The sequence below is a fragment of the Apostichopus japonicus genome, chromosome 17 (genome assembly GCF_037975245.1).
Source record: "Apostichopus japonicus isolate 1M-3 chromosome 17, ASM3797524v1, whole genome shotgun sequence".
In the NCBI taxonomy this organism is placed as follows: Eukaryota; Metazoa; Echinodermata; class Holothuroidea; order Aspidochirotida; family Stichopodidae; genus Apostichopus; species Apostichopus japonicus.
In genome coordinates this window covers 1,819,589-1,833,207 of record NC_092577.1, presented here as the reverse complement: position 1 = coordinate 1,833,207, position 13,619 = coordinate 1,819,589, and the positions used below count along the sequence as shown (strand labels likewise).

Genomic DNA, 13,619 nt, shown 5'->3' with positions numbered 1-13,619 from the left:
TCACTCCTTTAAGTAAGTTGAGGCAAAAAATATTATCAATGGAATTTTCTCAGGGCAATTCACATCACAGAGAGAATTCAATTTAGATAACCTTGTAAATCATATTTGTCAAAAGTCTGTCTTTCACTTTATGATTTACTTAACCTTCGATGGGGGTATTGATAAAAAATAAAAGTTCCGTCTCGGGCCATTACTTTGTGAGGAATTGAACTTGGCGTTAGTTTGAAGATTCAAATATCCTGGCTAAATATAAAAGAAGGAAGAAACAGTCGACCCTAGATTACTGCCAAAATTGTAAACTGGTTAAAGGTTGCGAAGTATATAGGCTATATACGCGCCACGGTATAGGTACATATATCCTGCAATTCGAGCGTTATACTCCCGGCCGATAACCATCACAGATTAAGTTACGGAAGACTAACTTCGATCTATGGAATTCTACTCTTGCGAAGTTGACTAGATATCTTTTAAACCCGTTATGAACATGACAATACAACGCTTTCAAATGTTCACATAGCGACATAGGTATATATTGGTCAATGCGACTCACGTTATTATTTACAGCTGCATAGCGATAAATTATCACACTACAACCTCGCTGCTACAAAACATCGACGTTCCATTTAGGTATTCGAAGGCACACAAGATTGAATCACAGACAGACATATTCATGCATGCACGTGGCTCGGTGTGAGAATTATTTTGAGGTAAGTTAAGAACATACGCTATTCAGAACGTACTGAAACTGATGGTTTTACGTAGGCCTACCACTGATTGTAAACGTGCGGGAACTGGTGCTAAATGGATTTATTTCTATACCGTTATGTTTTCCTATAGCCACATGTTTAACCCGGATTAAATTTCTTAGAATTTTTAACAGTAATTAGGTTTGCAGCTTGAGGTAGCATCGATGGTAGCATCGATCACCGGTTTTGTATTCCATTCATATAGCTATATCGTTTTACACTAATAATTCGTACTAAACAGTAGCTAATTGTCGGCCTACCGGGACCCAGGTACGTAATCACGTAAGCGGGTTACACAGGTATTACCGGCTCGTCGATCGGGTACGAACTATATATGAGGCCGACGTACGTACCGGCCATGAGGGAGAGCAGGTGCTTGTGTGTGTACCGGCGGGGGGGGGGGGGGGGAGGGGCGAGTTTGTCAATCTGTGTGAGGGAGGGGCAGGGGAAGGACGGTGGAGGCGTATTAAATTACATTTTTTTCTAGAGCAGGACCCCACATATGTCCCCCCCCCCCACCCACAAACGTTACGGGTGTCGGATTAGGATTAAAGGACCCCACATGCAGCCGCACCTCTTCCTTTTTGACATCCTTCATTCGCTATTTGTCCTTTGGATCCAGTAATTAGGTCCATGACCCTTCCTAAAGTTCTGGGAAATTTCAATTTGACCCTCCCAACCTTTGAAATCATTTGCACGCCACTGAGGGGGAGAGGGGTACTCAAGGGCGGCGGAAGCACTTTTAATCTGGGGGGGCACCGACATCAAAGGGCACTTTGCAGAAATTCGATTGGACTGATGCAGCCTAATACTTAGTACCCTTTATAACTCTTAGTTGTATTATCATATTTGCGTATACACATCACTCCATCAGAAAACTAGAGGGAGGCAGAAAGCTGCTATCATCAATGAAAGATAAGGATGGGACAGAGATTACTGACAAAACAAAGATAACTCAAGTCATAGAAGATTTCTACAGAGATCTATACAGCACTGACCAACCAGATTGGAGACCGCTTGAAAATTGGTCAGAGAAAGCAGAGGATGTACCACCAATTCTCAAGGCAGAAGTGAGGAATGCAATAGATCAGATGAAAAAAGGTAAAGCACCAGGTGAAGACCATTTGACGGCAGACATCCTGAGACTAGGAGGAGAAGAAACTACCGAGATCCTAACAATACTCTTTAACAAAATCATGGAACTAGAGGAGATACCAACCCAATGGAATGAAGCAAAAGTCATCATACTTTACAAAAAAGGGGATATGAAGGACATCAAGAATTATCGACCAATCAGTTTGCTGCCTCATCTGTACAAGATCTTCACCAGAGTCATTCTAGCCAGAGTGGAGAAGGATCTTGATGATAAACAACCACGAGAGCAGGCGGGGTTTCGATCAGGCTTCCGGACATCAGACCACCTTCACACTTTAAGCCAGGTGATTGAGAAAGCTAAGGAATACCGGTTTAATCTTTGTCTGGGCTTCATAGATTATGAAAAAGCTTTTGATAGCCTCGACCACCAGTCCTTGCTTCATGCATTGGAAGACCAGATCACAGATAAGAAATACATTCGTCTGGTGAAAGCCATCTATAGAGACCCCAGTGCAAGAATTCATCTGGATGGAGACAAAACCAACATCTTCAAAATTCTGAAAGGTGTGAGGCAGGGTGATCCAATCTCTCCTAAACTCTTTACAGCAGCCTTGGAAAATGCCTTCAGGAATCTAGACTGGCAATCAAAAGGAATTGCAGTGGATGGTGAACACCTGACCCATCTGAGATTTGCTGATGACATACTTCTTCTAAGTCACCAACCACAAGAGCTGCAGACAATGATGCAAGAACTAGCCAGAGAAAGCAGAAAGGCAGGACTCAATATGAATATCAAAAAGACTAAAGTAATGATGGGTGACAGAATAAGAGGACATCAGATTACAGTACAGGGGATAGAGATAGAAGAGGTGGACAGTTACATCTACTTGGGCAAAAGGATCTCCCTCAACAATGAAACACCGGGAGAGGTAAACAGAAGAATCCAACTAGCATGGGTCAAATTTGGTAAACTAAGCTTCATTTTCCGTGACCAGGACCTTCCAACATCACTGAAGAAACAAGTTTTCAACCAGTGCATAATTCCTGTACTATCATATGGTGCGGAGACCTGGACAACAACGAAAAAACTGGAAAAGAAGTTGAGAGTGACAGAGAGGGCGTTGGAAAGAATCATGATTGGAGTCACAAGGAGAGACAGAGTAACCAACCAAAACTTAAGAGAGAAAACCAATGTCCAAGACATCATAAAGGAAATCAAAGTCAAGAAATGGCGATGGGCCGGCCATTTGGCCAGGCAACATGATAACAGATGGACAAAGAAAATTACCAACTGGACCCCAAGAACTTGTGTCAGAAGGAGAGGCAGGCAGAGTAGAAGATGGACAGATGAACTCAGAGAATTTACAGGTGTTCAATGGCAAAGGAGAGCACAGGACAGATGGAAATGGAAAATCGATGAAGAGGCCTTCCTCCTGCAGTGGAGCGAAATAGGCTAGAAAGAAAGAAAGAAAGATCACTCCATCACACCCCCCCCCCCCTCAAGGAAAATATGCATACTAGCACTGTAATATCCAATGTGCAAATTGGGAAACAAGGAACAAGTTTTCTTTTGAGACAAAATGAGGTGAAATCATGCTAGTTGCTAATGTAGGAATCTTCCGAATTAGAGTTTATTTCTTGTTAATATCTTAACAAATTTTGCATTCGAAATAGTTTTGAGTTTGACCCACAGAAATTCATTAAAAGTCAGGGGCGTAGCCAGGATTTGCAAAGTTGTATGCACGACTATCTGAGCGGAGCGCGACCATCGGTTAGCGCGGAGCGTACAAGAAAATTTTTGGTTTTACAGACCCCCCAGATGGCCGGAAACGGCCCTTCCCGAGTGTTCATTCTGGTTCCCTGGCCTCTTGCTAACTTGAGAGACCTCAATTTTTATGTAGAAAAAGGGCATATTTTTAACCTGAGGAAAAGTGGGGGGGGGGGGCACGTCCCCCTGTGCCCCCCGGTTCCGCCGCCCTTGGGGGTACGTCTCTATGACTCCAGTGTTAACGGTCCTGGTGGAGAGGTCAAGTATCGCGGTCAGATTTACGCGGGTGGGGGACTAGTTTTGCGACACAAGACAGCTGTAAGAATTGTAATTGGCAACGGGCCTGATACAGTACGTATATACATGTACCATGCCGTCGTCACGAAGCGTACGTAGCAGTTAACTATTCAAAACTAACTCCCCATGAAAGAATTTTTCAAATCGCGGACAGATTTTTAAAATTGGAAAAGCCGTTTGAGTACTTACGAAATCAATTGAGAAATTGCGAAAGGCATTACTAAAACTGACATTGTTACCTAAGTCAATGTACTGTACATAGGCCAATCCGTGCAACACGAAATTGACTAGTTAACCAGCAAACACAAAAACGTTTTTAAAACGTTATTAAAAAGTTTCGTCTTTTGTTTTGATAACGTTATTTTTGTCGTGTAATATGTCACGAAAACGTTTTCAGGCTATTATTTCAAAACATTTTTTCGTTAAAACATTAATATAACATTAATATCACATAAAAACGTTATGCCGACGTTTTTATAACACCACATTTAACGTTATAAAACATAGTTTAGAGGCTCTTTAAAAAATTTATGATAACGTTTTGTGTTTGCCGGGTATTAGCCTAGGCCTAATAATCAAGATAAGAATATCCATGTTAGGTAATATGGCGCTTGATATATTATACAAACGTCTGACGTGGACGCACGCACTATATGTTTCAATCCATTCAATCTAATCCCGAATACTTAAGACACGTAATTGTTTTCCTCTGGAATATATAATAACTCCAGCGCTTATTGGGAGGGGAATGGAGGGCGCCGGGTGTGTGAAGGGGTATTGAACACCAGAGCCTCCTCGTGGGGTTTTAACCTTAAACCTCGCAGTGCCCTTCTTTGGAGGGTGAGAAGGTATACCAATCGTAGACTGAAAAAATAGCTGGCGATAAAAGTGCAAGATTTTGCAGCCTTTGTTTATCATATTGATGTTGGTTGTGCATGACGCGGTGATGCCGGACAGGGTAATTACGGCTTGCTCGTGCTGTAGTGGCTCTCAATTTCAAGGGGTCGGCCAGGCCGTGAGCAAAGTTAGAGGTGCATGATGGGAACATCTAATATTTCTACTTTATACGTTACAATACAAACCCCTTCGCCGCCAGTAAGGGCTGACTCTATCACCACACATACACATAGGCTATATAAGTCATTTAAACATCGCTGAGTAGGCCTTCTTGCTATTTATGTTACAACCTGCATTAACTTCGTGTATAATGTTCTTTGTAATATATATGGTGTTGTGGCAGCTTAGCTCCCATTTATCAACATACATCCCTCTCTCTTAATCATCCTACGTATACAAAACAGCACAATGTGCTGTTAAAGAAGATACGATCAGAGTGACACGTGTGGTATGCGACCGATGACGTCACATACTTGACGTATAGAGATATATCAATATCGGTGAATGGCTAAATAACATTTTAAAGTAGCATTCACCACAACCATATTATCGTGTATACTTCACCCGTCAATGGTGAATTCGCATGGAGATTAAAGTCCAAGTGGGCATATACATACACGGTATCTACAGAAAATGTAAAACATATGCCCTTTTATTCCAGATATGAAACCGATGATTGTCTAGGGTGTTGTTACTCTTCAAAAAAAGTGATGACAATTTTGTTGTACACGCTACAATCTAAATAGCCTATAGATGAACTTCGTCATAACTGTACATACTAAAGTCGGTAGTTAAAGGGGTATTCCCGTGATATTTATATATGCACTGTTATGTAGTTGAAGGCCTAATTATCAAATTTTTCAATATCTTCTTCTATAACTCTACATATGGTTGTGTGAATGAAAACTATATTTACCAGATAAAACCTTCCCATAAGTCCATACAGGAACTGGACTGCAGTATAGTCACTTTATAACTCTGTGTAACTATGACGACATCCCTTTTTTTTTACCAAATCACAAAAATCTTCACGTACGTTAAAAAAAAGGTTGGGTGTAGTTTTGACCTAACTGTGTAGATAAATTGTGTTAATCAATGAACTTAAACCACCATAATATCGCTTTGAATTATATTCTATAGATGGTTAATTGTTCTTATCACTGATTAATCTTCTGGCAGTTGCAGGGTTCAACTCCCTGAAGCTTATTACAAAGTAGGCTAGGTTCAGTACGTTATGCAATAGGCGTAGTAGTACATGATAGGCTCGGTATACATCTGCGGTATATGACTGGTGTCGACATTTAAGTGCTGGTATTTGGAATGTAACATCATTGATTTTCTCGATAATTGTATAATCAGCCGTGACATGTAACAAATTTGTAATCAAATTGGTTAAAGTCTTTTCATTAGCGCGATGTATCGAGGTCTACGCAATACATCTGTCGAGCTTCCAAGCTTAAGATTTGTTTGCGGAAACTACCGAGGGATGTGTGCTTCTGCTATGATAGAAAGGGGTTTTCCCACTTTTTCCCAACGCGTTTGATTAAAATGTCAGAATCGGACTACATGGCCGTTATTTTTTAATGAAAAGACCATGTCAGTGCATAGTTTGGTTTTCACTTTCTGTCTGTACAAAGAGTTACCTCAGCATAACTAAAAACGCGGTTCTGTGAATAAGTTTCTGTGTTTCACCGGATACAACCAGGAAAGTGTCTATTTCCAAGAAAAGAAATTGTATTCAACCACCTATGCGACTGATCGCATAACGTACGTTGGTTACCTCAGTTGTTAGACTACTGCATGAATATGCGTGTCATCAGGCCTCACCAAGGCTGGCGGGCGGGGGGGGGGGGGTGTGGGCCTCCGCCAGAATTGAGGGGAGGGAGAATATGATGGGATGGATAATAAAGTAGTATCATTGTTAATATACTTAAGGTAAATTGAAGACTTCAAAAAGTGGTCCCTGGATCCCGATGTGACTCTCGTTGCCAGTGCGTTTCATAACGCCCACATGGCATCAAAACAGCAATCAAATTTATCTAAAATTATCATCACTCTGTCCTCGCTCAATTACCCCGGACCCCTCCCCTCGTTTCACAGTTGACGTGTTATGATCTTGCCTGTTCATCATTGCGAGTTGTTGCTCAGACGGGTATATACATACTTTCAGTCTGTACGCCGAGTACCAATTCTTGCCGTTCCTATCTCATATATACCTATGTGAGGTCGGCTTAGTAAGTAAAGGTAAACGCTTCGACCCAGGGAGTGGAATCGGGTTTCGTTCAGTCCGGTGGGTCTTAATGGTTTCATGTTTTACTTCTGTGTGGCTCGGTAACTTGAAGATGTAAACGTCATTCGAGGCACAGGTTCCCTGGGTGTGGGGAGGGAAGGGAACAGAGAACATCATCGCTAACTCAAAACAGGATTCAATGATATCCTTGATTTGCCGGATCGAAATTTTCTTATTGAACACAAATGTTCGAGTCCTGTGATTTTTCTATAAGTAGCTTGATGTACAGTCATTTGTGTTGCTAGGTGCATACTTCTTGCGCCAGCGTACTTATTTTTTGTTTCATTTTCTTATACCGTTCTCTAGATATTATTTTATCATGAATAACCAGTTCCCTGTACTGCTCCTGACGAGTCCTGTGATTTTCTATAAGTAGTTTGATGTACAGTCATTTTTGTTGCTAGGTGCATACTTCTTGCGCATGCGTACTTATTTTTTTGTTTCATTGTCTTATACTCTCTAGATATTACTTTACCATGAATGACCAGATCGCTGTACTGCTCCTGACGAGTCTGTTCCTCACGTGTTCAGGGGACCACGGAGAAGAACCGGACCACATTAAACTCACCGTGGGAGAATCGTTAACTGATCAACATGCTTCTTGTATGAAGTACACATATTACTCGGTAGAAGTAGTAGATCCCTGCAAGGATTTGCGTGTCAAGGTAGTTTTGGGTGCTTCATGTGTGTATATGTGTATGTGGGGGGGTGGGTGGGTTGGGGAGGGGGGTAGTTTACACGAGTGGGTAGAAGAGGAGATAGGGATGATAGAGTTTTAGAGGTAAACGTCGGAATTATGTGGGGATGGGGGTTGTCGCCCCCTTCCCGCACTGTCGGCTGCCATAAAACAAACTGAAACATTCTCCCTTACTTCCAAACATGGGTAATATTAGGCTAACAGAATGCTAAGCAATGTGGGGGCTTCGCCCCATGGATACCCATAGGGGATTTGAAATATGTGCATCCAGTAATCTCCAATATGTATTTCTGTGCTTAAGTTTACATATAGCTACAAGAGAACTATCTGAAAGGCACTGCAACTTTCGGGCTTGGAATACCTTCCACAGAATTTAAGTTCATCTATCTGACATGTGCTTTTGTGCTTTACAGTCGCTACCACAGAAGCCAAAAAATTATCTAAAAACCGAAACAATTATGACCCAGTCCTCAAGTCTAACTGGTCAACTGTTTTATTCTGTATTACGTATATTCTGTATATTCAAACGTATATTCTGTATTATAAATATTTGTTCATTTTTCTTTTCTTTTCTCCCAGGGAGTCTCCTACCTTGTTAAGTCTTTTATGACTTTTTAGGAGACTTCCTTTCCTTTGTACACAATTGGCGATAAAACAAATAAATGAATATATAAACTGATTGTGATCAAGGTATTGGTTTCCTCCTTTTCTTCTTACTTTGTTATAAAGTCACAACTTTGATTGCCTCCTTCCACCCTCAGATTACTCAGAAGTCTGGTGAGCCTAACGTATATGTGGGAAAGAGCCCCAATAGATACCCACACTACCTGACTCTCACATGGTCTTCATACAACTGGGGTAGTGAGGACCTGGTTATATCAAGCTGGGACCCTGAGTTTACTGTGGGTACATACTACATTGGGGTACACAGCTTCTGTTCTGAAGAAGTACACTCTGGGGACAATGGTGAGTTTTGATGGTCATGTCCACACTTCGCTCCTAATTGTTTCAAGTAATTACTCAAGGAATTCCATTAGTACCACTTAATATAATTTAAGTACTTCATGTCCAACAATAATTTGAAGGTACCATTGTATGAAACAGTACAAATGGGTTGTTTCTTTTTGATTCACTTGGATTATATTGAAGCTACCTGGGTGAAGGAGAAGGACAGTCCTCACTGAGGGTGAGATAAAGGTTGCCAACTCTCTGAGAGGCGTACTATTTTGGCTGGGAATGAGATGGGGGTACCAGACGTATTTGTGTGACATTTATAGGCTGATATTTTATGTCTATTAGTTCACACAGATATATGGGGGGAAGGGTAGCTTTCCTGGATTATAGTAAGGTTTTTCTTCCTATGCCTGAATTAAATGTAATGAGGTTCATATATATGTATTATATAACAGATGCCCGATATGATATTCTCGTGGAGAGTGTCGAAACAACCCACCCTCACTCGGAGATTGGATTGGACGGGGAGATAAGTAGCAACCTGGACAGGAATGGTTACCATTACTATAGATTCTGTGTTCCCGACACCTGCACGAACATCGAAGTCCGTCTGGAGAACTGCCTGGACCCGAATGAATGTCCGACCTCGTACGCGTACCCAGAATTATTGGTTTCTCGTTCGATCGTCAGACCGACCGTTAACGACCACGCCTGGAAACTCGCAGACATAAGCCAGAGGAGTGTCTACCTGAACCACGAAGATCCAGAATACTTTTCCGGTCATCATTTCGTCGGGGTTTACGGTTGGTGCACCCCGGACGAGGAGTGCCCCGATAAGTCGACCTGCGGACCCTGCGAGTACGCCGACGGGCACGAGTACAGGGTCAGCGTCGTCACAACACCGGTGACCGGCGACTGCGTCTCTCGTAAAAGCCTGGAGGTCTGCGAGGGCAGTGGTGCGATCTCCATCGACTGGACGAGGTCGCCATTCGTATACTCGCTGACCTTTCTGTCGATTTTGAAATATTTCTGTCTTTAACTTGAGTGGGTTTTTCAAAGGTTTCATTTTTGTCTGGTTGGTACACAAGGGTTACGGAACTTACCAGGTTTATTAAATAAGGGAGATTGCTGTGTTTATAAGGTGAGGCATGTTCGAATAGCGCAAAGCCATCAGTATTTACATAATATGTTTGTGTTCTTACCTTGTGCGGTAATATACTGTAAATCTGCTTCCTGATTATTCAGTATTGCCCTTAAACTTGACGAAACTTTAAAATACTTTTTGCTCTGGTTGTTTAAATTTGTTTCCTCTGCTGGTCATGTAGTATGCCTCCTTAAATAGAATTTCATTCTAATTTAGGCTCAAAACATTTCCTCTAACTTTTAAACAGTTTGCAAAAGTTATCAAAATCTTTACCTTGTCGAGTGGAATCCACAGACACTGGGAGTATTTTTTATCCTACAGATATGAAGACCAATAGGGTAATTTGGGTTAGTTTGTAATCATTACACCAAGACATGCAAGAAATGACCAATAGTTGTTACCAATGCTCAAAGTATTTACCCCTCTCTTTTGGAAACCACTCACAGAGCACTTTCTTTGTTTTAATCACAAAATGTATGAAGGTTTGTTTTGAGTCCTCTTTTAATGAGACACGAACCCAAGCTTCATCATTTGACTATTCGGAAACAATATCCATGACGAACAAACCACACCCTCCTCAACCCTTACCTCCTCACCCTCCAACCTAAACCCCCACCCCCCCACCCTCAACAGTCAGGAGACACAAACCCCAACCTTCATCATTTGACTATTCGGAAACAAAGCCATGATGAACAAACCACACGCTCCTCAATCCCTGCCTCTGCACCCCCCACCTCATCCCACCCTCAACAGCCAGGTGACACAAACCCAAACCTTCATTATTGGTCTATATGTAACAGATAGCTGGCTGTGATGAACAACAATTGTCTCAAACCGCTCAGAATAATCTTATTCTATTTTAGAGAAATATTGTATAATAGACAGTATTTAATATTCCGTCACTCACAACGACTTGAGCAAGTCTAAATATGACATCGTGGAACCACAGTTGCTTCGATTTTTAATAGTGCCATTTTACTTTTTTATTGAAATGTTTCTTTCATGTAAATAGAGACCATGTTATATTTTTTGTATATCTTGGCTTCATAAATGTCAGAGAGCAATATTTTGAGCATAAAACCTTCTGTAAATTAGTGAGTGTTCCTTTTTGTCCAAAACTTTTGTTCACATTTACTGTAGCTAAAGTTTAGCAGGCAATATTGATGACCTTTCAAAGAAAACTTGACTTAGTGCCTCTGTTTTCATGTTCTTTTCTTTCATTCCTCTGTTATTTGCTTGCTGTTGTTTGCTAATTTTTGTGACAGATTTGCAGAGTTTCTTTCAATTTTAAACAAATAAGTGGATTAGGTGAATCCTTATTTTCTTCTTTCAAAGACTTTCATTTACATTTTCCACACCAATGCTGGCAGTCTCTCTTCTGAACTAAGTTTCACAAAATCTGCTTTCTAAAGATCCTGTGTTCTCTACCAGATAAATACCTCTCAACATATATGCTTCTTTGCAATGTAACTGTTTCCTTGAAATTTCTGTCACGTTCATATTAATCAGAGCATGAAAGCCTAATTTTTTCTCGCTCTAAGATTCATCTCCAAAACCAGCAAGCCAATTTATGCCTTTTTAAATTGCACGGCAAAAAGCAAAAACAAAATCAGCATTAAATAAAAAAAATGTGACCTTTAAATCTTGGATAACATTTATGTCATGAAAGAGGAATAATACAGGTATATGAAAAGAAAACAAGAAACACCATTTGAGAATTGACCAATCAATCACATTTGATTCAGTTTTGGGTGTTCATGTGTGCATGTTAATCCAATTGCCTTTTACAAAGTGCTGAACTGCTGCATGCCATAACATGAATATTCATGTCATTTCATGACCATATGTAGAGAGAATGATGGATAATTTTTGTAGGCGATGGAAATTTTCAGGTCGCACAAAAATTCTTCATGCGTAGAAAATATATGTTAATTTCAGGCCGATTAATGACGTTTTTTTAAACTCTTTCTGCACCCTTCATGTTTTGACACATATAATATATATAGTCCAACTGTGTGCATTTTGGAATGTTGGCTTGTACAGGTACATGGTTTTTGTCACTATGGTTACAGTTAGGCTGCAAGTAATATTCACACACTGATTGGATACCTCACTATACTATAAGGCATCTACATAGTTAATATCATTTTGCTATCTGCTTAATAATCTAATTCAGTACCATTTAATCCAATGTTTTTTTTTCATCAGCAAATCTTAAGCCAAATATCATTTTTATGTTGTAATTTTTGGGAGACTAAATTGCCACATTATGTTTTCAGGTACAAACATGAAAGCATATAACATCATGGCTGTGTCCAGGCCTTGAATTGCACAATTTTAGTGGCATGATAAACATTGGCAGTGCACGCAAAAACACATTTCTACTGGCTAAAATAAAATTCCTGTTGATATAATACACATAGCAAGGTTGCATGAAGTTTTCACCGGGTAGGAAATCTACAAGTGTCATCTTTTACCTTCAACTAGCAATTAGCCAAAAAATAGCTTGAACTTTTAAGCCTTGTGTCACTGTCTTGTAAATATTTAATTTTTTTTGTAAAGTTTGGTCAGGTGTGTGACATGAATAAGACATCATAAGCTCGCTTAGAATGATACAAATTTTCTTCACTTGCATGGTATTAAAAAGGCAATAGAGAAATCTTTTTCTGGTCTTTTAGGCCATAGAAATGATTCTCTTGCACTCCCATTTCAAGGCTTTCATATAAAAACTGTTCTTATGGATCCAAAAGGGTGTAAAAGGTTTTATAATATTTTATTAACAAATAATAAGGTCCAATATAAATGTATTCACAAATGGAACATGCTCTTGTCCCCACTTTTTTCTGAAGTAGATTGGTATAAGGTGTGCTCATACAACTGGAAATGTACTTCTGAGGTGAAGCTTCATTGGTTCCAATTTCGTCTTCTTAACAGAATTTTAGGGACAAATACTCTCATGGTTAAAATTGGCAAAACCAATGATCCATTGTGCACTTTTTGTGGTGTGGCAGATGAGAGTTTAATTCATTTATTTTGGGAATGCGGCTACACCCAGAAAGTATGGAGGGATTTTCAAAACTGGGTGCAAATCAAATTGAATATCAATATTGCAGTTAGTAAAAAGCTTGTTCTGTTTGGAAATTATTTGTACAAAGACTATGTGTTTAATAACATCCTTCTGGTTCTGACATTTTGTGTTTACAAAAGTAAGGTTAAAAAAGAGAAACCTTCATTTAGCTATGGTAAAATTGATCTAAAGAATTTTTATTTAAAAGAAAAGTTTATGTATCAAACTAATTGTAAGCAAAATGCATTTGATGTCAGATGGCATAACTGGAAATCTTTATTTGAAGGTTAATGATTTATTGGTTGTTGTGGATAATATTGACTAATGGTCATAAAGTATATGTTATTATGAAATGTACATTGTTTGGATACTTGATGGAATGATAATAATAAAAAATAAAAGAAAAAAAGAATGATAGTGGCTTGATAGGGTCATGCATGGGGGGGGGGAGGTCCCCAAATATCAAAATTTTGAATTTTTATCTTAATTTTTCTTTCTTTCCTATGTCCCTATTAAGCCACCATAGATTGATTCAAAGTGACCACGTAATACCATTTATATGGATTTAGTGCTTTCATATCAAGCAATGGGTTGGTGTCGGGTAAATGTATAGCTTTGAAATTATATTTAGGAATTGCAATCACAGCAAGTCTTTCCATATCTT

At 39.8% G+C, this 13,619-nt stretch overlaps 1 protein-coding gene across 3 annotated transcripts; it reads left to right on the top strand.

Annotated features, from left to right (window-relative positions):
- Window positions 1-385: 385 nt before the first annotated feature.
- On the top strand, window positions 386-13,367 carry LOC139984154 (uncharacterized). Of its 3 annotated transcripts, none has more exons than XM_071997905.1 (4): window positions 386-707; window positions 7,557-7,758; window positions 8,552-8,756; window positions 9,200-13,367. In XM_071997905.1, the coding sequence occupies exons 2-4, from the start codon at window positions 7,570-7,572 to the stop codon at window positions 9,781-9,783; spliced, it is 978 nt and encodes a 325-aa protein (XP_071854006.1). In that variant the 5' UTR covers window positions 386-707; window positions 7,557-7,569; the 3' UTR covers window positions 9,784-13,367. The 3 variants fall into 3 exon arrangements, with proteins under 3 accessions (XP_071854006.1, XP_071854005.1, XP_071854007.1); XM_071997904.1 differs by lacking the exon at window positions 386-707 and adding an exon at window positions 5,777-5,835; XM_071997906.1 differs by lacking the exon at window positions 386-707 and adding an exon at window positions 6,399-6,570.
- The last annotated feature ends 252 nt before the right edge of the window (window positions 13,368-13,619 follow it).